The sequence below is a fragment of the Peromyscus californicus genome, unplaced genomic scaffold (genome assembly GCF_007827085.1).
Source record: "Peromyscus californicus insignis strain IS unplaced genomic scaffold, ASM782708v3 Scaffold_22__1_contigs__length_63687245, whole genome shotgun sequence".
In the NCBI taxonomy this organism is placed as follows: Eukaryota; Metazoa; Chordata; class Mammalia; order Rodentia; family Cricetidae; genus Peromyscus; species Peromyscus californicus.
The window spans coordinates 14,949,377-14,973,845 of record NW_026294525.1 but is presented as its reverse complement, the minus strand read 5'-3'; the positions used below and the strand labels follow the sequence as shown (position 1 = coordinate 14,973,845).

General features: G+C 40.8%; 1 protein-coding gene across 2 annotated transcripts in view; it reads left to right on the top strand.

Moving 5' to 3' along the window:
• Esr1 (estrogen receptor 1) overlaps positions 1 to 24,469 on the top strand; it is a 259,201-nt gene that overhangs the window by 49,745 nt on the left and 184,987 nt on the right. For both annotated transcript variants that reach the window (XM_052750952.1, XM_052750953.1), the window contains exon 4: positions 22,088 to 22,204. In XM_052750952.1, coding sequence (XP_052606912.1) covers positions 22,088 to 22,204 — 117 coding nt within the window. The remainder of the gene's footprint in view (positions 1 to 22,087; positions 22,205 to 24,469) is intronic.

Below are 24,469 nucleotides of genomic sequence, written 5' to 3'. Positions count from 1 at the left end.
ATACAAATAGGAAAGTGCAGGAACTAATATGATGATTTTAATGATACTGAAGAAAAGTCCAAGACTTTTGGTGGTTTGGGGAGGTAGGTTATATTGTAGGAGTTCATTGGCCCTTAGCTTGTGGCCCAGAGCTTGTCTAATCATCTGACTTGTCAGACTTCCATCTGAACTGTTCATCTTGTGGCAACATGCACCCTGTGTGGCACAGAAGCAAGACTATTTAGACCAAAGGCAGAGAGTGTAAGTCTGTGCACAGAGGAACTGTTATGCAACTTTTAAGTGAATACCTTCACAACGAACCTTCCTCAAAGACAGATATTATCCTCAGGCACTGTTCAGTTTGCCAGATGCTTGGCTCTTGAGTCTCATTAGAGGCAAACAGAGATAAGGCACAAAACTTAAGACCTGAAAACCTGATTCTGTTTAAGAATTCTTGTGACTAATTTTAACATTATGTTATAGATAGCATTTTATACAGCCCAGGCTATGGCTCAAACTCCTGATCCTCCTGCCTTCACCTCCCAAGGGCTAGGCTCACAATCACGTGCCACCACACCTGGCTGCATTATTGATTTTAGATGTTTGTCGCTCTTTACTGTGATAGTGCACCATTAGACATGTGCTATGCACGTGCCCATATGTGGCTCTGGAGAAAGATGGAGGAAGATATTCCATCTGTGAGAGGACACTGCTTCTTCCTTTCCATTTTTTTCTTTCTTTCTTCCTTTTGGCCCAGTAATCCTTATCTTGGAGATAATTAAGATAAAATGCCTCTGACAAATGAAATCAGTATAGAGTCCTGTTTCTTGGCAGGTTTTGTGGACATATCTAAGGTTTTCAGAGGCCTTTAAAAACCATGGCAACAAATGCCTCCGAAGGGTAATCAAAGGCTCCAAATGGTTTTAATCGCTGGTGTTTTTTATGCTTCCACTTGGAGCATTCTTCTTCACTTTTTTGTTCATCTGATTGAAATTAAATTTCCAATTTCCCTACTAAGTGGTTCTTCTGGTCATGGCATTGACTATTTCCATTAAAGTGGTAGCTTGTGCCCATGTATAGTGGTTCAGCTCATCAACAATCCATTAGAAAGCACCATTTATGAGTGGCAATAATTTTCCACAAGAATTATGGACAGGCTTTAATGGGCACATAGTCAAAGGGCATTAACTAGCCTTCAAAATTATTGCCTGCATTCTTCTCACGAGCCTTCCAGTGATGGTCTCTAGGCTTAATCCTCCCTGGCTTCCCCTTTCTTTGTAGGAAACTACTGTTGACACATTTACACCCTTTTAAAATGAAAGGCTTGTTCTCTGACCCCCACTCATTCAGAGGCAAGTGTATTCTGAAAAACAGGCAGACCCTTGCTGGGCCATATCCTATGCTATCACAGCACCAAACCTGGAGACTAAACTGGTATTCACTTGCCTCCATTTTTGTTTTGAGGGAAAAATATCATGCACAAGAAAGATCTATTTCATAAACCTGTGGTCTACCCTGCAGAACTTTTTCTTTCTTCCATGTTAATCCTACAACATGTTTGAGTAAACAAGCAGATCTGATCCAGTCAAAGGCAGAAGATACTCATTGCTGGAGGAAAGGAAGACACAGAGAGAAGAAGGAGCTGCTGTTTCCCCCACATGTCCACCTTCCTTTAGATAAAATAAAAAGCTTTTTATTTTTCACTTGCTAAGAAATAAAGAAACAGGAAACACAATTCAATTATTAAATTACAACCTCTCCCTGTAAAAGGCACTTATTTTCTCTATTTGTTTGGAGAAGGAGTAAATGGATTTTAAATTTTATCCAAATGAACATTATCCTTATCTGATACACTCAGCAGTTTCAAATCATGTACTCAAAGGTAAAGAGTGAATGAGATAGAATGGAGTCCAGTTATTTAAGAATATATGGATGCGCGACTGGGTTACATTTATAAATATGATCTGTGTGGTTGAAATGTAAATGCAATCATTTAAAATATGGCTAGACCTCTTTATGATATTTCACTAAGTGATGTACAAAATATTCTCCTTATATGCCATAGAAGATAAACTATAGTTTGTAAGGTGATCAGAATTCAGAATTATTTGTTCCTTTGACACCTTGGCGCTAGCAATAAGGGAATACACTTGAAAATGATTATGCTTTGCTGTTCCTATCAGCCGATGCTATGTGGTGCAATAAAATCACCATGGAGATAGTTTTATTCTGATTCCCACCACACATATCACTGTTCATGCCCTCTGAGCAGCTGTAGATAAGTCTCGTCCCCACTGTCTCTGTTCCAATCCTCCTTTCTCCTTCCTTCTCTCCTCTTACCATATACACCTGCGAACACTTCCCTGCTCACGTTCCTCAAATTCCTTTTCCCCAGAAAGGACTAACCTGTTGAGTTAAAGAACTTATATTTTTCTGTTGTTTTCATACAACAGATATTTATTAAATGGCATTTCATAATAGCACCATAAGACATCCAAAGATGCGTTGCCCACAATCTAATGAAGGAATCACATGATCACAGATGGAAGATTATGATAAATCACACAAGATTTAAGTTCAGCACTTGGAGCTGCCCCAGGACCTTGGAAATGGAGAAGAGGCTCTTACAGAAAGAAAGGCTAGGAATTGAGAGTTCGGGGTGAGAACACTGCTCCAGAATAAACTAGTAAATGTTATGAAAGACATAGTGTCCCAACTAGTATCTGTCCAAAGATGTCAAAGAGATCTACTTCATTGTAAATGTCCTTGAACTTGTTAGTCATCATTTTCTCAGCCCTGCCTGTCTATGTAGCACAGCATTAGATAGTATTTTAGAACAATGCATGCTTTAAAACTACTCATTACATAATTTTAACACATTCCAGACATACCTCTTTCCATTGTCATGAGCAAGAAGTCTCTGATGTATCCAGAGGTTGACAGATGTGTTCTTTCCAGGATGTGTGTGCAATGTACTATTTCAACTTACTTTTGAAGCTTAACATGGGAATAACATTAACAATATGTTAAGATACTTCTGTAGTAATATGTACTATAGTGATGATGGAAATAAAAGTGTTGTTTTATTATAATATAGAGAAAAACAGTTGGTTCTAAGTAAAGATTTATTTAGGTAATTATAGCTTAGAGTGTGATTTTTATGTTTATGATATTCTTGATTTTTTTCCCTTAGTTTTAATTCTATGAGATATTTATGAAGGGTGTTTAAAGATTTTTTTGTTTTATTATTTTTAAATTGTGTGTGTGTGTGTGTGTGTGTGTGTGTGTGTGTGTGTGTGTGTGTGTGTGTGAGTTTATGTGTTGTTGTGTGCATGTGAGTGCAGAGGCCCACAGAAGCATGATCAGAGCTGGAATGATTCTGAGCCTCCAAATGTGGGTACTGGATCCTTTGCATGAACAATCCATGCTTTTAACCAAAGAGCCATCTCTCTGTCCCCAAAGGTGCTTTGAACATTTGACAGAGACTTTATTTCCAAGAGTTGATCTTAGGCTTCCGTAATTACAACATGAGCCATCGGAAGATGGTAAAGTTAGATACCCCATTTAATTAATAAAATCATGACAGTAATAACTGGTTTCAGAAAAGGTAGACAATTTGGTAAGTTCTCATCAATTATATTGCAGTGTTTGAAAGATTTCTGTTCTTTCCCCCTATATTCTTTCAAATATTTTCCTCAAGGCTGGTTCTTCTAATCAAATGCTGTGCCCACAGGAGCAGAAGAAATATGTGAATCTAGATCCTGTCAACGGGTTCCTTTGTCTGTGTCCTGTGTTGACTGTGTGCCTCCTGACTGTCAATCTGTGAAAGAAACTGAGAGACTGAGATATATGTTAGCACAATTTTGGGGACAAAGTGCCCTTCTCCTTTTTACTAGTTTCACACCTCCCATATCTCCTTATTAAATCAAATAAGGTCAGCATAGTCACATGCCTTAATTTGGACTCCGTTTTTCTGAGAAATGGAAGTACTGTCAAGTGCTCTACATGCCAGCTGTTGCTTATAAAATGCTTTATAGATGGCTGCTTTTTCTGAACAGAATGCAAGAGAAAGGATTTGTATCAAATATTTTTATAAACATGTCTCCTTTATGTATATGTGTATATATGAGTATACATAATGATATATACAAGTATATGCATTAATATGTATGTGCATATTCTATCTACCCATCTACCTATCATCTTCTATGTATGTATGTATGTATGTATGTATGTATGTATGTATGTATCTATCAATCTTCATCATCATTTATCTTCATCATCATTATCTATCTATCTATCATCTATTTGTTGTCTATGTAGGTACCCATCATGTATCCTCCCTCCCACTTCCTCCCTCTACCTATTTATCTAAATGATATTTGGAAATGTGTTCTATAACATATAAATTGTCGCTACCTATGAATTACAGGATCATGAATAGCCTTTGATTTTATTTCTCTGTATTGTTATCTTCTCAGTAAGCATATTTTCCTTGTGTAATAAAGCATCATTTACAGATGTATGCTGCAGCTGATCAGGTGATTTAACAGCTGCATGTTGAGTGCTCTTTGCTCACCTTGTATCCCACAAGGCTTCATTCTTTACTTTAAAATATCTTTATTTTGTTTGCAAGATGACAAGTTTGTGCTTAAATACAACTCATCTCATTAGTTGAGAGGCTGTGTAGAATCGTATTGAGTAGACACTGGGTAGTCGCCTCAAGAGACTATTATTACTCTAGGATAGGAGAAATCATAGGAGAGGAGGTGAAGGACTTTGTGTTAATAAAGCCATCAGAAATCTCAGTGGTTAAAGCTGCAGTACTGGCTGGCCAGGTGAATCATTTTAGTCAATCACCTCAATTGTGACATTGACTCTAACTATGCACCTTGTTTGGGAAGGAGGAGCCAGCTTTCTTGGAGGGAGCTAGGTTGTTTGTTATCAGTGTGACTGTGGTCACATACCTGCTTGCCCTGAGGTCTGCACATATCAGAAAGAGTGTTGTGTGTATCAATTAGATATATGTGCTCATTGGCCCAGAGATAATGGGCTTCCATTGCTTACCCTTTCCTATGACATAGCAATGTCACCGTACTGGTTGTGTCAACTTGACACAAGCTAGAGTCATCAGAGAAAAAGGATTCTCAGGTGAGGAAATGCCTCCGGGTGATCAGCTGTAAGGCATTTTCTCAATTAGTCAATTGGGGGAGGGCTCAGCCCATGGTGGGCAGTGCCATCCCTGGGCTTGTTGTCCTGGGTTCCATAAAAAAGCAGGCTGAGCAAGCCATGAGGAGCAAGCTGGTAAGCAGCACCCCTCCATGGCCTCTGCATCAACTCCTGTCTCCAGGTTCATCCCTGCTTGAGTTCCTGTTCTTACTTCCTCCAATGATGGACTATGATCCAGAAGTTTAAGCCAAATAAACCCTTTCCTCCCCAACTTGCTTTTTGGTCATGGCATGTCATCCCAGCAATAGAAACCCTAAGATGGTCACCAAAGTAACTTATAAATGAACTCTAGTAACTCATTCCATCTCATTTCTTTGATTGCGATTAATATAACTTTTATTGTGAAAGCAGTTGGAAAAGGGTGTGAAACTTACCTTGAAGCACCTGAAAAATTGGAAAGAACAGAGCTATCTATATTGACTTTAATGGGTCAGCCAATGCAATGTCAATCATTTGCAGCCTTCTCCTCTTCCTCTTCTTTTTCTTTCTCCTCCTCATCCCCCTTCTTCTCCCCCTCTACTGAAAGTAAATCTAAGTAAACTCAAGGTGCTCTCAGGTCAGAAACTTTCTTGTTAGCTGGTCTTTTGGGGTCATATCAAAAGCTCCAGGGAATCTGAACTCAACACTGGTGACTCCTGGTTACTCCAAGGTCCCATCAATGGTGTGCCTAGAGATATGAAGGGAACCTTCTTTACGCTAATGTGCCTTTAAAATGAGCTGCCTTTTTTTTCCTAAGCAGAAAGGAAGTATTCTGTTGCATTAACACAAATTTTGGGAATGTCTTTCTAATTTTCTTTGTAGAGATAGTAAATTTTCCTACACAATTCCCACAATGCTAGGCCTCTTTCACTGAAGTTAATTGTAGCTTCTGAGGCCATGCAGGCTTTGTGAAACATCTTTCATTTTCAGACCTTTTCAAAGGAGATCTTTAAAAATAACAATGATAACAGCAACTCTACTAGTGAGTTGCTTTGCTCTTGGGCATTGCCTCTGGTGAAATATGTGGGAGGAAGAAAAGAAACTGAGATAAACAAGTGGAAAGAATACTGGATGGGCCAGGGAGGCCAGAGAAGGATCGCAGATATTAAGGTGGTGGGTGATGTGGCCAGACCTCACTTTGTAGAAATAAACTGGGCTTTTCTGAAGGAGGGACACAGTGAATGGGGGGGACAGAAGTAATAGATTTCCAGTCGACATGGGTTTAAAGACATGCTGGAGACGTTGCTGGGGGTATTGAGTCAGGAAGCTGATACTCATTTTTAAGAATGATACATTTGAGGATAGCTCAGCAGGGAAGGGGCTGGCTGGCAAAGCCGACAATTTGAGTTTGTTGGTAGAAGGAGAGAACTAACTCCTGCAAATTGTCCTGTGACCTCCAAACATCTGCACACTCACATGCACATGATAGATAAATACATATTCAAAAATTAATTAATCTATTTGAACAGTGAGCTTTGGGGCAGAAAGGGATCTGAAACCTGTTCTGGTTCCCGCATGCACCTCTTCATCCTGTCTGCTTTTGGTAATTAATCTGTAAAATAATAAGATGGCTATGTTGATTTCAATGACTTTATTTTACACCCTAAAGAGTTCAGCTTTGTATTTTAAGTAGAAGTGAGGCCCAGTCACACTTGATCTGGTACTGTCTTACTTGTGACTTTTCTGTGAGTGTAACTGAGTCAGAGATCACTGATTTATGGATCATGGTATGAAGCCATCTAAATTCTTAGTAGAGTATTTGAAATGAAAGGGGTAGGAATTAAAGACTGAATCATTTGCTTAGAAGTCACAAGTTAGATTGATTTGTTTCCCCAGGGATTGGTGGAGGTTTGTTTCTTCTTTCAAAATTTGTCTTTGTTTCAGTTACCAATTAAATCTGGTGAATGGCTATAAAAAGGTCTGTGGGCCAGGTTAGAGAAGCATTTTCTAAGCAAAGCTTTATAGAGAGTCATGTGTGTTAACTTTCTTTTTTACTTCCTTTCCCTGCTTTTTGTAATTTTCATGACTTATCATACACAAAATAGTACACATAGTCTTTACTCTTAGTATACTTTTGCATTTTAACTGAGATCATATTTTCTCACAATTTATAAAATATGGCCAATGAAACTATAGTATGAAAATTGTTTTACTATAAAATTATAGTTACCTTTATTATTAGTAAATAATTTCATGAATTAGTTAGGGGTTCTAGTTTCAAACCTCAACTGAGATGTGCTTTGGTTGATGGCAATGGGGGAAGAAATGGACATCTGCGGGAGATTCTGTGAGTGTCTTGCCTATCCTCACACAGGCCTGGGATATAGCAAGCGTTCACTCTCCAGGGTGCTAGGACCTTGGGACTGGGTGGGATCTCATCTTTGCCTCTCTTTCTGCCAGGGTGGCAGCTTCGTTTCCCATCTGTCAGTCTTCATTGGCCATCAGCTGGGAAGCAGGACTGGCCACAGCTGTCACGCGTCACAGACTGTGACGTTTTTCCAACTAGCCAATATCAGTGAAGGACTCTAGCCTTTCTCTGATACAGAGTCACATCCCTGGATCAATTGGCTACTCTTAGGAGGTCGAGTCACACGTGCAGAGTCCCTCCTGTGGGAGCATTGTGAGTCAGTTATACTCCCCTTAGCACCTGTTTCTGGGGTCTGTGACACCAAATGTTTGTCAACTTCCATTTCCTCAGATGTAAATGTCATAAGGGTCCCAGCTTTGCTGATCAGAAGTCATTCCGGCCTATACAGCACTCTGAAGAACCATCCTCATCTCTGCTTCCAGTTGGCTCAGCCAAGTACTTGTTAATATCTTCCTGCTTTGAAGCCAGGCAGAGCAGCTAAGTGTCACCATTCTGTTTTGCTGTCTGCCTTCATCATTGCCTCTTTCACACACTGAACTATTTTGAAAACAAAATTATAGGTTTTAAGACTATATCCTGATACTTTGATATACATAAGCATAATAAAATGGCTACTGCATTCAAGCGTCTCCCATATCAGTTTTCTGTTCGTGGTAAGAGCACCCAAAATGCACTCTCAGCATTTCCAGGCTTCAGCCCTGTGTTCCTAAACTACCTGCTGTGTGATCTACGGGATTACTACTCTATAGAAAGGAAACTCAGTACTTACTAGCCAATATCTTTTACTGATCTGTCTTCCTTGCCATTGAAATTGTATTTGAAGTTGGGATATTAACACTTTAAAAAGGAGAGCCTGTCATTGTAGGTGGTAGTATGAGTAAACCTTGAGGCCATTGTTCTAAGTGACATAAGAACAATGCCCTTTGCTTCTTACAAACTGCACCTGAAAAGTACCTACCAAAGCTCAAAGACCTGTTCCTAAAAAGATTTAATTACATTTATTTATTTATATATAAATAAACACGGCATGCTATAGATGCTGAAGAATGACTTGTGTGAGTTAGTTATGTCCTGGGGAATCGAACACAGATCTTTAGCTATGAAAGCAAGCATTGCTGTGCCATGCTGCCAGCCCTGGATGAGAGCTTTTAAAAACTTGGATTTCTACCTCTTCCCTGTGGTTTTTGCCTGAAGATTATTTGGTCTAGTCAGAGAGAGACAGTATACTTTTGAAACTGTTCAGATATCAAGGACATGGTTTCTTGCTGACGTGGAGGTCTTAGAAAACATCATGAATGAGCTTTCTTTTTTTGCAAGCTTTTGTTAACTTTTCCTTACTTAAAATACCATTAAATAACAATGATAGTGTCTAACTTGTATAGTAGAGAATTAGGAGCCAGTGATTTTAAAATTTAAATTTCTTTGATGGCCATATTGTTGAAATATACCCTGTCTTGTGGCAGGGAGGGTTCTTTTGGCTTGCCACATTTTCACTAACAAAACTAGGAATGCAACCTTCTCTTTCTATAGAGAATTGCCTCTGATTCTATGTGAACTTAGCATTTTTAGTAAATTGAAAAAAAAAAAACCAAACCACAATACCTTTTATAGTGGCTACTTCAAAGAAGAGTTTGGAGTTGCAGTGGATCTTTAATCAGTGGAAAGGGAGTAGGTTACAAAGGAGTAATTACACCACATTTAGCATGTCTTGAGATCGAGTCTGTTAAATACAATTTCAATTCTTCCCTGGGCTCATGTGTCAGCAATGAGGAAACTTCAGGTAGCAGGAATCAGGTAGAGGTGGCTTTTTCTGCCTTGCAGCTGGGCTCAGTTGTTTTGGGGTTCTTCTGCCCACAGATGGCTGTTGTCTTTTCACTTCTTTATAAGATAAGAAAAAATTAATCAGAATGTAATTGCACCCTCCAATATACTTCCCTCATGTCCCCTCTAACCCCTTCCATGTCTCAAATCAAAGACTTCTTTTTCCTTGTTTATTATTCTCTTTCTCTGTCTCTCTGTCTCTGTCTCTCTGTCTCTGTCTCTGTCTCTGTCTCTGTCTCTCTCACACACACAAATGAATAAATATATAAATACAACCTGATGATCCACTTAACGTAACTTATGTGCATATGATTTCAAGGTTGACCATTCGGTATTGGATGACCAATTAGGGCCTCATCTTTGGGAAAGACTAATTTACCCTCTCTCAGCAGTCATTAGTTGTCTGTAGTTTTTCTGTCTAGTGCTAGGGCTCCATGATATTTTCCTCTTCCCTGTTAGCATGGTTACTGGTATCTTTTTTAGGTCTTATTTATATATAGCCATGTTAGGGTGTAGCCTACCTGTCAATTCTAGGAGAAGAATCTTACAGCAGGCCTCCTGGTCCTCTGGATCTTACAGTATTTTTGCCCTACCTTCCTTGATGTGTCCTGAGCTCTAGGTACAGGAGCTGTATTGTAGATGTATCAGTTAAGATTGGACACCCCATGATCAGTTGATGTATGCATTTGGACCAGTTATGGCTTTCCGTAATGCTCTCCATTTTCTGCAAAGAGAAGCTTCCTTAACGAGGAATGAGAGCATCACTTATCTGTGAAGATAAGGATATGTTTTAGAATGCAGTTAGGTATTATGCTGATATAATAAAGTGCTGGTAGTAGGTTCTTCTCTAAGATCTATGACCTCACTAGCCCTGGATAGTTGAGAAATGACAATGTTTTCCCAGTGGTGTGACAAGGGTCATCTAAGATGATGTTCTCAAGAAGAAGTGTGACCACACTGTCTTGGGGGTGGGCGTCTGGATGCTCAGGAAGTTGTGTTTCAATGACACTTCTGCTTTTGCTGAATGACCATCAGATGTTTACTTTGCCCTTTGCCAGGCTACATGGCAACTGTAACATACCTCATAGAAATTGTTCCCAGCCTTGAGGACTATGAAACACAAGGACTAATCATGCCACCTAGGATGAAATTTACCATGCAAATCACTACATGGTTCTTCATGCATCTTGTAACTGTTCAGTGGCTGTAAGATGAACCAAAACTTTGTACTTGTTGACCACATCTGTTATTCTTCTTCTTTACTCTTGAAATTATCTGTGGAATTGAAATAGTATTAATTAAAAAGGAGGTCTTGTCATTTGCAAGAATGTGGGGAAATCTTAAGGTTATTGTGCTGTGTCATAGAAAGAAGATTGGCCACCATGGGAACTAGCATTGATTTATTCCCCTTAGTTAGAAGAAATTGTTGGGGTTGATAAAGTCGATTAGCTGATATTTCTTTTCTTTTTCTTTTTTGTTTTTGTTTTGAGACAGGGTTCCTCTGTGTAGCCTTGGCTGCCCTGGAACTCACTTTGTAGACCAAGCTGGTCTCAAACTCACAGAGATCCACTGGCCTTTGCCTCCTGAGTGCTGGGATTAAAGGCATGTACCACCACCACTTCTCAATTAGCTGGTATTTCTCAGGACAATAGACAAGCTATTTATTTAAGTATTGTTGAAGAGAACTGGGTCAAATTTTAAAAAAGGAACAATGTCTGAACTCATGCTACAGATGTGCTAGGGAAGCCCCTATTTGTGGAATCTTAAATGCCTGGCTTTTCCGCTCTTACTTTCCATCAGAATGTCTAGGCAGAGCATTGCCTATAAAAGAACTTGGGAGAAACTCCCAAAGACAGGTGAAGTTCTTAGTTAGGACTTTGTGAATCAGGAGTCCATTAAAAAATATGATCCAACAGTTTGAAGGACCTCTATATCTCCATATTCTGCACCACATCTGATCTCAGTCAACAATCTTTTCCATCCCCCGTAAAGCATCAAAATGACCCTGAACTGGAACATGAGCTTATCCTTGACTCTGAGGGATCAGGACTCTTGGCAGACCCCTGCTCAAGGTCTCTGCATATTTTTCCTGTCTGTCAGAATGCAAGAACATATTCTATTCCTTGCCTCTCAAGATGGGAACACTTTGAAATTCTTTCTACCACTTCTGGACACCAGGGTTTGGTCTTTATAGGAGCTGAAGTGGTAAGAAAGCTTGGAAAACTTCCTGGAAGCAAACAGTATGAAAGAGAATGGCCAGGATGTCAGAGGATTGCTGCCTGCCTTTGAATTAATCACCCCAACTATTACACCTTCCTCTTGGTTGCTTGATTCTGTTCTATTACCCCATGTTTTCCTTACTTTTTCCCCCATGGTCCCCTACACCTCCTGGAATCAAAGGTCTTGGGGCAAGGCACCATGTTCTTTTTTTTTTTTTTTTGGTTTCACCATGTTCTTAGGATGATCAAAGCCTGGTGCTGGACATCACAAGAGTAGGAGCAGCAATTTCAGAAGGTCCTATTTTGGGCTGTATAACAGCACTAACTTGTGTGCGGAGCTAGGAGAGCATTGCTGAAAGCGACTTACTGTCTCTTGGGTATTGTGGTGAGGTGATGGTCACTGATCCCATCATGACTGTCTTTATCACAGCTGTTGACTTGATTCTGTGCCAGGGGCTTGAAACAACTGTGGTTTTGCAGATGGACTCCAGAGACAGGACACAATGGTATCAAGTCCACATTTTCAGTAGATTAGGGTCTTGTGAGGACAGAGAGAATTCCTTCTGACTTCATTTCCATGTAGAAAAGGAAGCTGTCCAGGGCTATTGTCTTTCCTAGAATTCCTTCTTTTAAAACATCTACTGGGAATACAATTGGATATTAGTATTGCTTTCTGGTTCAGAGAAAAAAAATAAAAGCAAAATGACATTTGGATGTGGGTGTTGTCTCCGATGAGATCAATTAGAAATGACTAGTGTGAAAACAGAGTTTGGGGTATGTGATTAAGGCACCCTGTTTTTTTTTTTGTGTATGCCACTTCATACAGATGTGGTTATGAAATAGTTGAAATCAAGGCCCACTGAATGTCCTCACTGGACTTTTAGGAATGTGTTCACTAAGACAGCCAAATTTTATTTCATTTGGTTTGGCTCATTGTACTGGCTGTGAATCAGAAAGTATTCATTTTAATATCTGAGTGGAAATTTATTTACAAACACACTGCTGCAATTATTTCTTCAGAGAGTATAAAGGGTTTTTTTTTTTTGCTTAATTTCCTCAAAAATTTGCTTTCTAGCTTTTCTTTTCATTAATAGTTTGTGCTGGAATATGTTGAAGAGGTTTTCTAGAATTAAAAAAAATATACGCCCTGATCCCTAGATAAATATAATATCTTTTGTGTGATTTATCTTTCATGTTTGGTGAGATGCGACAGAGCATTAGGAATCAGAGTCTGGAGATGATTATGTTGCTGATTCCATAATGCTCTTAAAAGATATAGTGATTTATTAAACTGTGAAATTATTATTATAAGCAACAATTTAATATTTAAGTATTCTGAGTCAGTATTGAGTTCCTTCTACATAGCCAACCATGGCAGGATTCTACAAAAAATAGACTCACGAATGAGACAGACCTGTATTTTAACGATGGTTCTGCCTTCTACCAACCAAGAGACCTTGAACAAGTTAGCTCCCTGGAGTCTCAGCTTAGGACTCTGTAGCTGGAGTGACCCAACTCCGTGTTTGTGATATTGAGATGAGGCAAAGAGCTGGACTCACCAAGCACAGCTCCTAGTTTATGAGAAGCACATGGCCCACGCATGGTACCAGTCAGTCCTTGGCCACAGAGCACATGTGAGCACATGTGAGCACATCAGGACCAATTCACAGTCTCCAACTTTAATTCATTTTCTGGCTTTCTCACATAGACGCTTATGACAACTCCAAGTTCATTTTTTTTTTTCAAACACACAGCAAGGTATACACAACAAAATTTTACTGCTTGAACCATTTAAATGATGTAGTTCAGTGCAATTAGGTCCATTTGTGTTCCTGAGCAGAACGTTATCAAATTGAAACTGTGCCTTTTAAGCAATAACGGCTTCACTTTCCAGTGAATCTTGATAGCTACTCTGCTGCTATCACTGCGTATCTCTGTGAATGTGACTATTTTAGGTACTGCATGTACCCAGAGTCACTTTCGTCCTTTTGTGTCTGACTTATCTCAACATCATGTTTTCCCGACTCATGCTTGTTGTAGTGCATCTTAGAATTCCATTCTTTTTGAAGGCTAAATGGTAATTCTGTTGTAGCTATATACCAACTTTAGTTTGTTTACTTAAGTCAGTAGGCCTTGAGTTATCTCTGCTTTTTGGCTATTATGGGTAATGTTGCTTTTAGTGTCTGACCTGTATCTGTCTGAATTCCAGCTTTCAATCATTGACATATATGAATTTCTGATGTTGGCGATTGAGCCTAGAACATTGTTCTGATTTCATCTCTGTGGCCATGATAAAACACTAACCAAAAGCAACTCAAGTGAGGAAAGGATTTATTTTGTCTAACGGGTTACATCACTGAGGGAAGTCAAGGCAGGGACTCTGGCAGTAATTTGAAAGGCCTTTGCTGAAAGGCCTATGTTTAGCTAGCTTTCTCAGGACTCTTAGCCTAGGGAATGATGCTTCCCACAGTGGGCCGGGCTCCCTTATATCAATTAACAATCCAGACAATCCCCAACAGTTGTGCACAGGCCAGTCTGACCTGGGCAGTCCCTCAACATCTAACCCCTCCACTCATCGAATTTGTTCCTGAAAGGGGAATTACTGGGTATTTCATTTCATTTTGACTTGACTTTAGTACTTCATTTACAACTATCTGCTGGACAGCTGGTTTATGTCTTACTGAAGTCTCTCTTGACTTGTTTAGAATTGTTCTGTACCTCCTCTTTCCCATCCGCCCTCCCAAATCAGATCCTCCTGATTAACAGTAAGGACAGTGTTCAAGTCTTCCTAGAGCAAAGTAGGAGCCTTTCACTTCTTCCTGTTCCTCTTTGGGCCCCAGGTATTTGGCAAGAGGTTTAAATTTTCTCATCTTCTTTTGCTTCAGGTACTTTAGTACTACTAAAAGATGGTTAGTACCTATTCTGATAATGAGTTTTTCTTAGGCGTAATTATGAATCCTCCTAATCCTTCATTTTTTTATGTCAATCATTCCTACATTCTCACTTACACTTAAAATCCTTTTGAACTCTTTCCATCCTGTTCAATCCCCTGACAATCTTCTGTGTGTTCTGTTGGTGGCTTCAACAACACCACTGTTTGAACTGTCTTCAGTTTTGCCTGGCTTCGCTCAGAGCATTCCCTTCTTTTGGTACTAGTGATGGATGTGTGTGACAGTGCTAAGATGAAACTCCACTCAATGGGCAGGGGTCAACTCGGGATTTTCCCATTTTCTTTAGGGTATAAGGTAGATAATATGCCTGGTAAATCATATCCAGAGATGTGACCTGTGCCCATCACCCTTTAATGAATGTCTTTTTTTCTTATCCCAATGTCCAATATCAGTTTCTTTTTGACATGCCTTTCATATTTTTTAAATTAAAGGCTGTGACATCAGCTTGGCTGTATTAATGCCCTGTTTTACTTTCTTATGCACAAGTATCCTGGAACTCATAACACCCATTGGTCAGATAGTTGTTGAGAATCCTACCATGATTGCCAGCAGGAAAATAGATACTGTTCTTGAATTAAGATCTTGTTAGACAAGTTTAGGCTTCTGTTTATGAAGGTTGCAGGGATAGATGAGTTCAGTCTCTCATGTGAGGGAGACCTTGATTCAAAACTCGTCTGTTTTGCTGAGTGCTTTAAAATCTTTATCAAAAGCCTACCACTGTAAACTGTGGATTAATATAACTCCTTTTCCATAAAGTCACTAGGGGATTAAATAAAAAAAAAAAAAACCCGTGTATTACACAGCACTTGGTACATCATGTTCAGTATGGAAACAGTTGGTTATCTTGGAGAGAATGATCAGATGAGCTTGTGAAAGGGTCTCTGTGAACAAGTTAAGGAGAGCAGACTCTTTCCAGGACACAGCTGCTCATGTCTGCCTGGTGCCTATTTTGTGTAGCAGAGCTTTGACAATCTGCCCATGGGTTCTATGGTTTTCTCAAACACCACAACCATGTCTTGACATGTTTTCTATACCTTATCACCTTAAGAGTAACAAAGATGTTCCCTCTCACTCATAATGGTTTGACTCTGTTTATTAAGTTTGACAATGGTGTGAAAAGTTTATATGTTCACTAGAAGCTCTCCAGATGATGACTTTTGATTCTTTCTCAAGCCAGAAGTGTGCAGTTTGACTCTGTTGTTCATGATGGGCAACATCAGTGATCACAACTTTAGGTAACTACATGGGTGAAAGCTAGACTTTAGAGTGCTCTGTGTTAGAAAGCCAGGGTGCTTGGTAGGTTAAACACACTCTTAAGTTGTGATGTAATGTATGACAGATTTATTGGGATGTAATGCTGTCTTAAGTAAGTCATCGGATGTTTGTATAGTCTTTTACTAATGAATTAAAATGTCAGTTTTCTCTTGCTTAAATGTCTGGAGGATCTAAATGTAAATCTAATGCAAATCCACACAGGATTCAAAGCTGTATTTAACACTCTACAAATACATGCTAATGCTTGAAGAAATAAATCCAGATTTCATTTCTTCTTTGGCAATTTAAACTCTTCAGGCACAACTCCTGGATGCTTCAAATTCTAATGAACTCTTGTTAATTTTATGGAAAAATGTGGTAATGTCTCTGATAAAGGGAAGGTGGAGGTAGCCAGAGTTCATAGGTGTAACCTAAATAAATGGATCAGTGAGATATAAGAGAATAAGATGATGTGACATAAATAACAATGGCATGTTACTTGTGGGCCAGGATGTAAGAACACTTTTTGCCCAAGCTTAAGGATCTGAGTTCAATCCCCACAGCCTACAGAAATCCAGATGAGGTGTCTGTTATCTGAAATCCAAGCACTCCCATCGTGAGATAGGAATCAGGGACAAAATAATTACCCAGAAGCTCATGGACCAGTTGGCCTAGAGGGCACAGGTTGGAGAGATCCTGCCTCAACAAGGTGGAAGGAGAGGATTTACTCCAGAAGTTGTCCTTTGACCTCCACATGTGCACTGCGGTGTGGACACATGCGCAATAACAAATAAAATATTTTAAAAAGTGTTATTGGGGTTCTCCAGTGTGGTTTTTGGGCAAGATTGACTACAACTGGCTTTTATTTGATGTATAGGCATTAAACATTGTAGATTTCATTTATCCTCAAGAATTCACTTTGATTTACATGCCTTAAAGCATGAAGAGTGAGTGAGCTGAGTGCTCATTTGTGTGAACAAGTCTTAGGTATTTCTTGTTCATTTTGTTCTGAGTACTTGTGGTAGTTTGAAGGAAAAATATCTTCTGTAGGTTGAGATATTTGAACACTTGAGCACTAGTTGGTGGCACTATTTGGGGAGGTGGCACAGTCTTGTTGGAGGAAGTACATCACAGGAGTGGGGAGCTTTAGGAATTTGTAGCCTTGGTCCACTTCCAGTTCGCTTTCTCTGCCTCATGCTCCTGGTTGAAGATGCGCTCTCTCAGCATCTTCTAGCTGTCAGCCGCCATGCTTGCCCTAATATTGTGATATTCTCAGTCTCCCTCTCTCTCTGGAATGAAATGATAAGCCCAAATAAACCCTGTCTTCTATAAGTTGCTTTTAGTCATGGTGTTTATCACGGCAACAGAAAAATGACTAACACCATGATTGTTTCCTTTATAGAGCCCAACCTGTCTCCTCCCGAGACCTGAGTTGCACAGATAGGTTGGTGGAGAGGCAACCAGGGCTTTAGCGTGTTTGCTTGATTTAGCTAAAAGGTACTCACCGAGCTCTGCTCTGCGCCTGAGGATGTGGTGGGCACAGTAGGATGGTGAGCCAGGTGCGGTTCCTTGCCTGCTAAGCCTAAACCCATCTGCGGATTCAGACAAGCAATTAAAAGCCAGTGTGGTCAGTGTGATGCTGGGACAAAGTGAGCTTGGTTTGTGGGAGGAGAGCTGCAAAGGAGCCTATTCCTTGAATGGTGCACTTGAAATATGAGTAGCCGTCGTGGGTCATGCTCCTCCATGGATACCGGTGCACTGTCCTTGGAGAAGTAAGTAACCCTCACCCATGTGCATGTAGGAGACCCCAGTTAAATGCAGAGGGCCACAATAAAAGGACACAGAATAGGCAGACTTGGAAAGAAGAAAGGGGAGGGGGTAAGAGAGGATATTGTGCATTTGGGGGTGGGGGACTTTGATCAATGAACCTTATAAAGGTAGGAAACTAATGAGGAGTAAATACATTTTTAAAATAAAAAAATTGTCGGGAGTAATGGAGGAAAAGAGAAATGAAGGAAGATACCCCAAGTCTACCTCTGTCTTCCCGTACACCCCCATCCACACACAGCCACACACATACCCCTTCCCTCTCTTCCTCACTCACACACACACACATTTGTGTTTATTTAAATAACTGGCTCTGATTTGAAAAAGAATTAGAATAGTTGACTCGACCTCTTTCTTGGTGTCCGTGTGTGTGAGACTGTGTGGTGGGGGCATAGTGGGAGGGTCCAGTGAAGAAGGTGACCTCTATTGATTCTGTGTGTGTGACTTCATGGTGGGTAGTTCAGAAGAGATGGACTGCGGATACACGGAGATGGTCACTGTATTAGTTACTGTTCTGCTGCTGTGACAAGCTGACAGAGCTGCTCAGCAGAGGGATGATTATCTAGGCTCACAGGTTCAAATGATCTTAGTCCTTTGTTGCAGGGCAGGCAGGCATCATGGCAGCCTGGCTTGATCTGTGGTGGTGGGAGTCTGAGGCAGGGCCTGTCCGCTGGTGTCTGACTGGGAAAGAGAGAGTGAGGCTCAGCCAGGTTTGGGTGTAACTTTCAAAGATCCACCCCGTGGTGACCTGCTTTCCCCAGCCAGGACTCACCTTCTAGACAGCACCACAAGCTGGAGAGTATGCATTCAAAATACAAGCTGTAGGGGAGCATAGGAGATTCAAATCACATGGTTAGTCTGAGTGGTAATGCCAGTTTCAAAGGATCTGTGAGTCAATTTGGATGGATGGATGGATGGATGGATGGATGGGTGGATAGATGGATGGATGCGTGGATTGATGGGTGAGTGGGTGGATGGATGGGTGGATAGATGGATGTGTGGGTGGATGGATGGATGGATAGGATGAGCAGATGGATGGGTGGGTGAATAAATGGATAGATGGATGGATGGATGGATGGATGGATGGATGGATGGATGGGTGGGTGGATAGATGGGTGGGTGGATAGATGGGTGGGTGGATGGATGGATGGATAGATGGATGTGTGGGTGGATAGATGGATGGATGGATGATGGATGGATGAATGGTTGGGTAGATGGATGGGCGGATGGATGGGTGGGTGAATAAATGGATAGATGATGGATGGATGGATGGATGGATGGATGGATGGATGGATGGGTGGATAGATGGATGGATGGATAGATGGATGAATGGGTGGGTGGATGGATGGATGGGTGGGTGGGTAGGTGGATGGATGGATAGATGTTGGGTGCACTGACAGGCCTAAAGCCCCCCCCCCCAAGAAGATTTGGTCTGAGGTTGCTGCCCAAATGCCCTGAGGAGAAGGGAGACAAAAGGAAAAGTCCACAGTATTAGATTTCTCTCAAGCTACTGTTTGTTTTAATTAGGTCCTTGTTTATCTTCCTTTTGAGTGTCTGGATATGGAACGTTGTTTGTTTTCATAACTAACAAATCTAGGCTTTCTGAGCGATAATAATAAAAAAGACAACAGCGGCCATGGGAGAATAAATGAAAGAAGGAAAAAGTCAAGAGAAAGGAATCCGCAGAGGAGCTGAGGGAAAAGTCCGCGTGTGGCGTGAGCCCCGTGTTTCTTGGGAACCAGGTTTACCTGGCAGTTCTTGCTTGTAGGTGTCCCCTGTATCCTGTGCCTACACGTCCCACTACCCAAGCTGTATGTTCCTCCAAAGGATTTTTATTTAGTTTTTTTGTGTGTGGGGTGATGATGGAACCCAGTTCTTGTGTACGCTAGGCAGGTGCTCAACCACTGAGCGACATCCCCAAGGCCTCACTTTTTATTCTTATGAGAAAAAAAATAGTGTTTCCTTTTCTCACCCTCCAGCTCAATATTACGTTTTTTATGTATCATTCTGTAATTCTTCCAGGATTATCACAGGGTCACAGCTTCTTGTCTCTGCAGTTAAATTACTGTATGTTTCGCTCATATAATTGAGTTGGTTCTCAAAAATTAATTCTAGTTCAGTACAATCTTCTCATAAATTATTTTCACAAGGCCAAATAGGGTTTATAAAGGAGTCAGGGAAACCCTTGGTTTAACATCAGGCATTTACGGAGTTATTAAAAGGGAAAAACAGCTTTGTTGCTTTTTATCTAATATCAGTTGAAGACTTAAAAATAGTCATTGCTGGTGTTTGGTTAGGAAGGATTTGTTTTGGCTGAAGAGAGCAAGCATGTACTACTTGTTAGAATCTTTTTCTAGTCAGCATATTGATCGAACATCTTAACTTATTTTGAGCATTGTCATAAAAGACCCTAACTCTGGGCCTCTGCTCTCATTCCTGTTACGGGATGGAGTCAACTGCACGGATCTGATGCATTCTATGTCTTAGACATGTTAGTTCAAGAATTTCACCTGGTTTCCTGATGATAGCCATCTAAGGAGGGTAGCCAATCCAAACAGAGAGGCAGCCAGTTGGTTTCTGACTCTCTTCAGCCTTCTCTCTTCTTCTGGCTTGCAAAATACCTGGGTATCAGAGAGAAAGTGAGTCAGCATAGTGTTTGGGTTAAGTAGCTACTAAATGTTTCTTCTGTGGCTTAATAATGTGTTCTTAGTTTTTTTTTTTTTTTTAACTAAAATATATCGGTGTATTCCATGTAAACACCAGAGGAGGTAAAACACTAAAGATTTCCTTAGGGCATCAGAATAATGAACCATTCACTTATAGTTTGCTGACTCTAAGCCCAGATCAACTTTGTTTTTCATTCTATGCCTTTCTCAATTTCTCCCTGTTAATAAAGACAATTAAAAAAAAACAACCACTGTTTATAGGCAAAGTGATGTGTGCCTTGACTCCAGGCAGATCTCTGTGAGTTTAAGGCCATGTTGGGTGACATAGTGATACTCTGTCTTTAAAAAAAAAAATCTCTGTGCCTGGATTTTTGAGGCAATGTGCGGTCTCTTGCCAGAGTTTCAAATTTATAACCCTGCTTACTGTCTTCACTCGTCTGTCTTATGCAATCAAAGAATGAAGATGTTTGTTTGATCTGAGGCCTATTTACATGGTAGCTTTTGTAAAATACATCTAAAGATGGAGTCTTGCATTTCTTTTCAAATCCACCCTCCCCCACCATCCTGATCTAGTTGAGTCTGGTTCTTACGTTGCAAAAGGGGCAAAGAGCCTGTGTTCCAACAGTTCACTAGTGAACAAGGCAGTAGACGCCTGTGTGATGACTCTAAATTAGCATGTGGAATGTATTTTTGCTTTGTTTTGAGAATGGAAAACAGGTCATTCCCTCGGTCCTTAGTCTAAATTCAAGACTTTCCCCCTACAAAATGTTTGGCATTGTGTGTGGACTTCCCATGGGAGCAGTTAACGAGAGGTAACTAAGTGTAGAACCAATGACTTGTGTTGAGCCACTCAAGAGAGGTGAGGAAAGGTAACCCCAGAGTGGACTTCTGAGGAGTCCAGTTGGGTAAAAAGGGCATTGATGTAAGGTGGAAGTTAACATACATGGACGGGTTTGTATATGCCCAAGGCCAATGAGAAGCATTTGATGGAGAGAACCAATATAGAAAGGAAAGGAAAGAAAGGGGATTCGTAATTAGATGACTTGATCAACCTGAGCACTGTCATTATTCCTTGACATACATTGACTCATTTCTAAAGTCTTAGAATAATGGTGCAACAATTGTATAATATTATATATGTGTATCATTATCTTTTCTAGCTTAGACAGGAGGGGGATGGCCAGAAGCTTACTCAGCATCCTTTAGCCAGCACTGGACAGACTAACTTCTGCTCAGCCTTCCACTCTGAGCTGAGTTTAGATATTCTGCAACTCATTTGAATATCTAATGAATTTTAAAGATCCCTCATTTTCTCTTTGAAGTTCTGGAAAGTTTGATTTATGACAGTTCTTCTGATATTATTTTGTGAGTGGCCTGAGAAATCCCATAAAACCCAGACCCAAACCAACCCCAACGCCAAACAAAGCTTACAGAGAGAAACCCTGACCTTGTGAATATACGTTGCCTCTGACATTTTCCTGCAGAGCGGGCATGCTGTTCAGTGGCCGAGCACTCGCCTAGCATGTGGGAAGCCCCCGGGGCTCCATTTCCTGCACCACAAACAAAACCCACAACATATTGTCCAACACAGGTCATGTGGAGGGGAGAGGATTTGCTCAGACAACTCCTAAAGCCATCATCTGAGGCATAAATTAAAGATAACAGGGCTTTTGTTCACACGAGGCCAAGCCATGGCTCTTGAACACGCCTTATACACAGAAGCTTCTATGTCAATTCTGACTTGTTGGGTTTCCCAAAGAAACGATGCTGAGTTGACCTTCTCACTTTCCCTAGGACATAATGACTACATGTGTCCCGCTACAAACCAGTGCACCATTGACAAGAACAGGAGAAAGAGCTGTCAGGCCTGCCGGCTGCGCAAGTGTTACGAAGTGGGCATGATGAAGGGCGGTAAGTACAACGGCCTGAGGTGCCCATGCCAGGGGGCTGCTTGCAGTAACCCCAGAGCTGGCTCTTCCCGTTTTCGTACTTTATCTCTATTTTTTTTATCTATTCTTGAGTCTGAAAAAAAAAAGTTTTCAGGATGCATAGTATCTTCTTTTTAATTAGAAGCAACTAGAACCAAGAATTCTAACATACCACTTTGTGCTTTATATTTTCAAGGTAATTATTACATTTTTGAACCAAAGGTGTGTGGGAGGTACTGGGTAAAGGAGGACACTTCCATGGCTCACTCTGGGGGAGGTGTTACAGTTACTGCTGATATAGCTAATGCTAGAAAATGATATCAGGTGATGAACTTCCCTCAACTGAGACTCCCGTATGGGAGAGCGAAACAGCTGCTCTGTCTCCTTCTATCATTTCATGTTACTTAGGAAATCTGAATTTCAATCAAAAGGCATTGTAGAAGCCGAGTCGGCAGCCGTCCATAGCCCCTGGGTCTGGTGTGATGCCGGGAGCGGTTGGCAGGCTGCTGACTTTCAACATATCCCCGAGTACTCAGGCTGTGTGACATCGCTTTATCGTGTGGTCGCTGGTGTGTGGATACATATGCACGTACTCTCCTGGTTCCTCATGTATTCAGTCTCCCAGCTCTCTTGCATGGGACTCTGAAGTCCAATTTTCTTTAGGGGGATTGATAGATAATCCTACATGTGGTTATCCTTGAGTTCTTGAGTTGGGAATCTTACCTACGGAACATCGAGTCTAGTCTTGGGTAGCCTTCACTGGAGTGGCAGAGAACAAACAGGTATTGCAAGATGGAAGTCGAGTCCCAGATGCACTCAGATGTCTCCAAAGTGACATGAGGGAAAAGAAGCCATGTGGATTATCCTGGGGAGAAGCTTCTAGAAGCAGATGAGGCACGGGATGACCTAAAGTTATAATAGAACAGGGCAGGTACATATGTGGAAGTCAGAGGACAGCTTCAGTTATTGTTTCTTAGGCACCATCCACTTGTCTTGTTTTTTTTTTTCTTTCTTCAAGACAGGGTCCCTCACTGGCCTGGAACTGCTCAAGTAGGCTATATTAGCTGGTCACTAGACCCAGGCCTCTACCTGCCTCCATTTCACCCATTGATGAGTGTACCATTAATAGTTACTTTGTCTCAACAGCTGGTGCACGCCTTTAATCCCAGCACTTGGGAGGCAGAGGAAGGTGGATCTCTGTGAGTTGGAGGCCAGCCTGGTTTATAGAGTGAGTTCCAGGACAGCCAGGGCTGTTGCACAGAGAAACCCTATTTTAGAAAAAAAAGTTACCTTGTCTCATTGCTGGGATAAAATACTCAGACAAAAGCAATTTAAGGGAGAAATGGTTGATTTTTGCCTCACCGTTTGAAGGTAGAGTCTAATATGGCAGGGAAATCATGGCATCATATGCTTGAGATGGCTGGTCATAATGCAGCTACAGTCAGGAGGCAGAAAATGATGGCTGTTCACCATCAGCTCATTTTTTTTTCCTTTTTATGAAATCTAGGATCTTAGCCCATGGTATGACATTACGCCATAGTTAGGGTGAGTCTTTCCATCTCAATTAACATGGTGTAGAAACTCCCTTACAGACATGCGCAAAGATTTGTCTCCTTGCTCATTATAGACCTGTCAGGCTGACAGTCAATATGAGTCATCACACTGGGATTACAAGCCCTCATGTTCATACCCAGCTTTTTCCATGTGTGTCCTGGGGATCCAACTCACGTGCCAAGGCTTACCAGAGAAGCTGAACTGTCTCCCCAACACAGAGGAAAGCTGAGTTTTGACTGATTAATGCCAGCACAAAGAGGGAAGAGGGGAAAACCAGGAGTGGCAATTGAGATGAGGGCATACTTGACCAGTACACAGCTTACTTATGGAAGACGTCTTTGCTCCATGGCCAGGATGAGACTCTGAACACAGCGTTTGGAATCGTCTCTTTAGTTATTGAAATGTTGAGTTTATGCTTTGTGTGAGATATGACTATATGCCTCAAATGCCTGTAAAAGCAACTTGAATTCAGAGGGTAATTAATTCTTAGAATTGAGCAGTCACATTCAGAAAATGACACTTTGGATCGTAAATGGATTCAATATTTAAGGAATTCGTCTTTCTTTGTACTGTTGGAAAATTAGTCAGGCTTAATTAAACTCTCAAGAAGCTTCCTGTGGTAACTTGATAAGTGACAGGAATGTGACAGCTTCGTGGAGAACATTTCAGGTAGTAACAGGAGAGTCCACGTTTC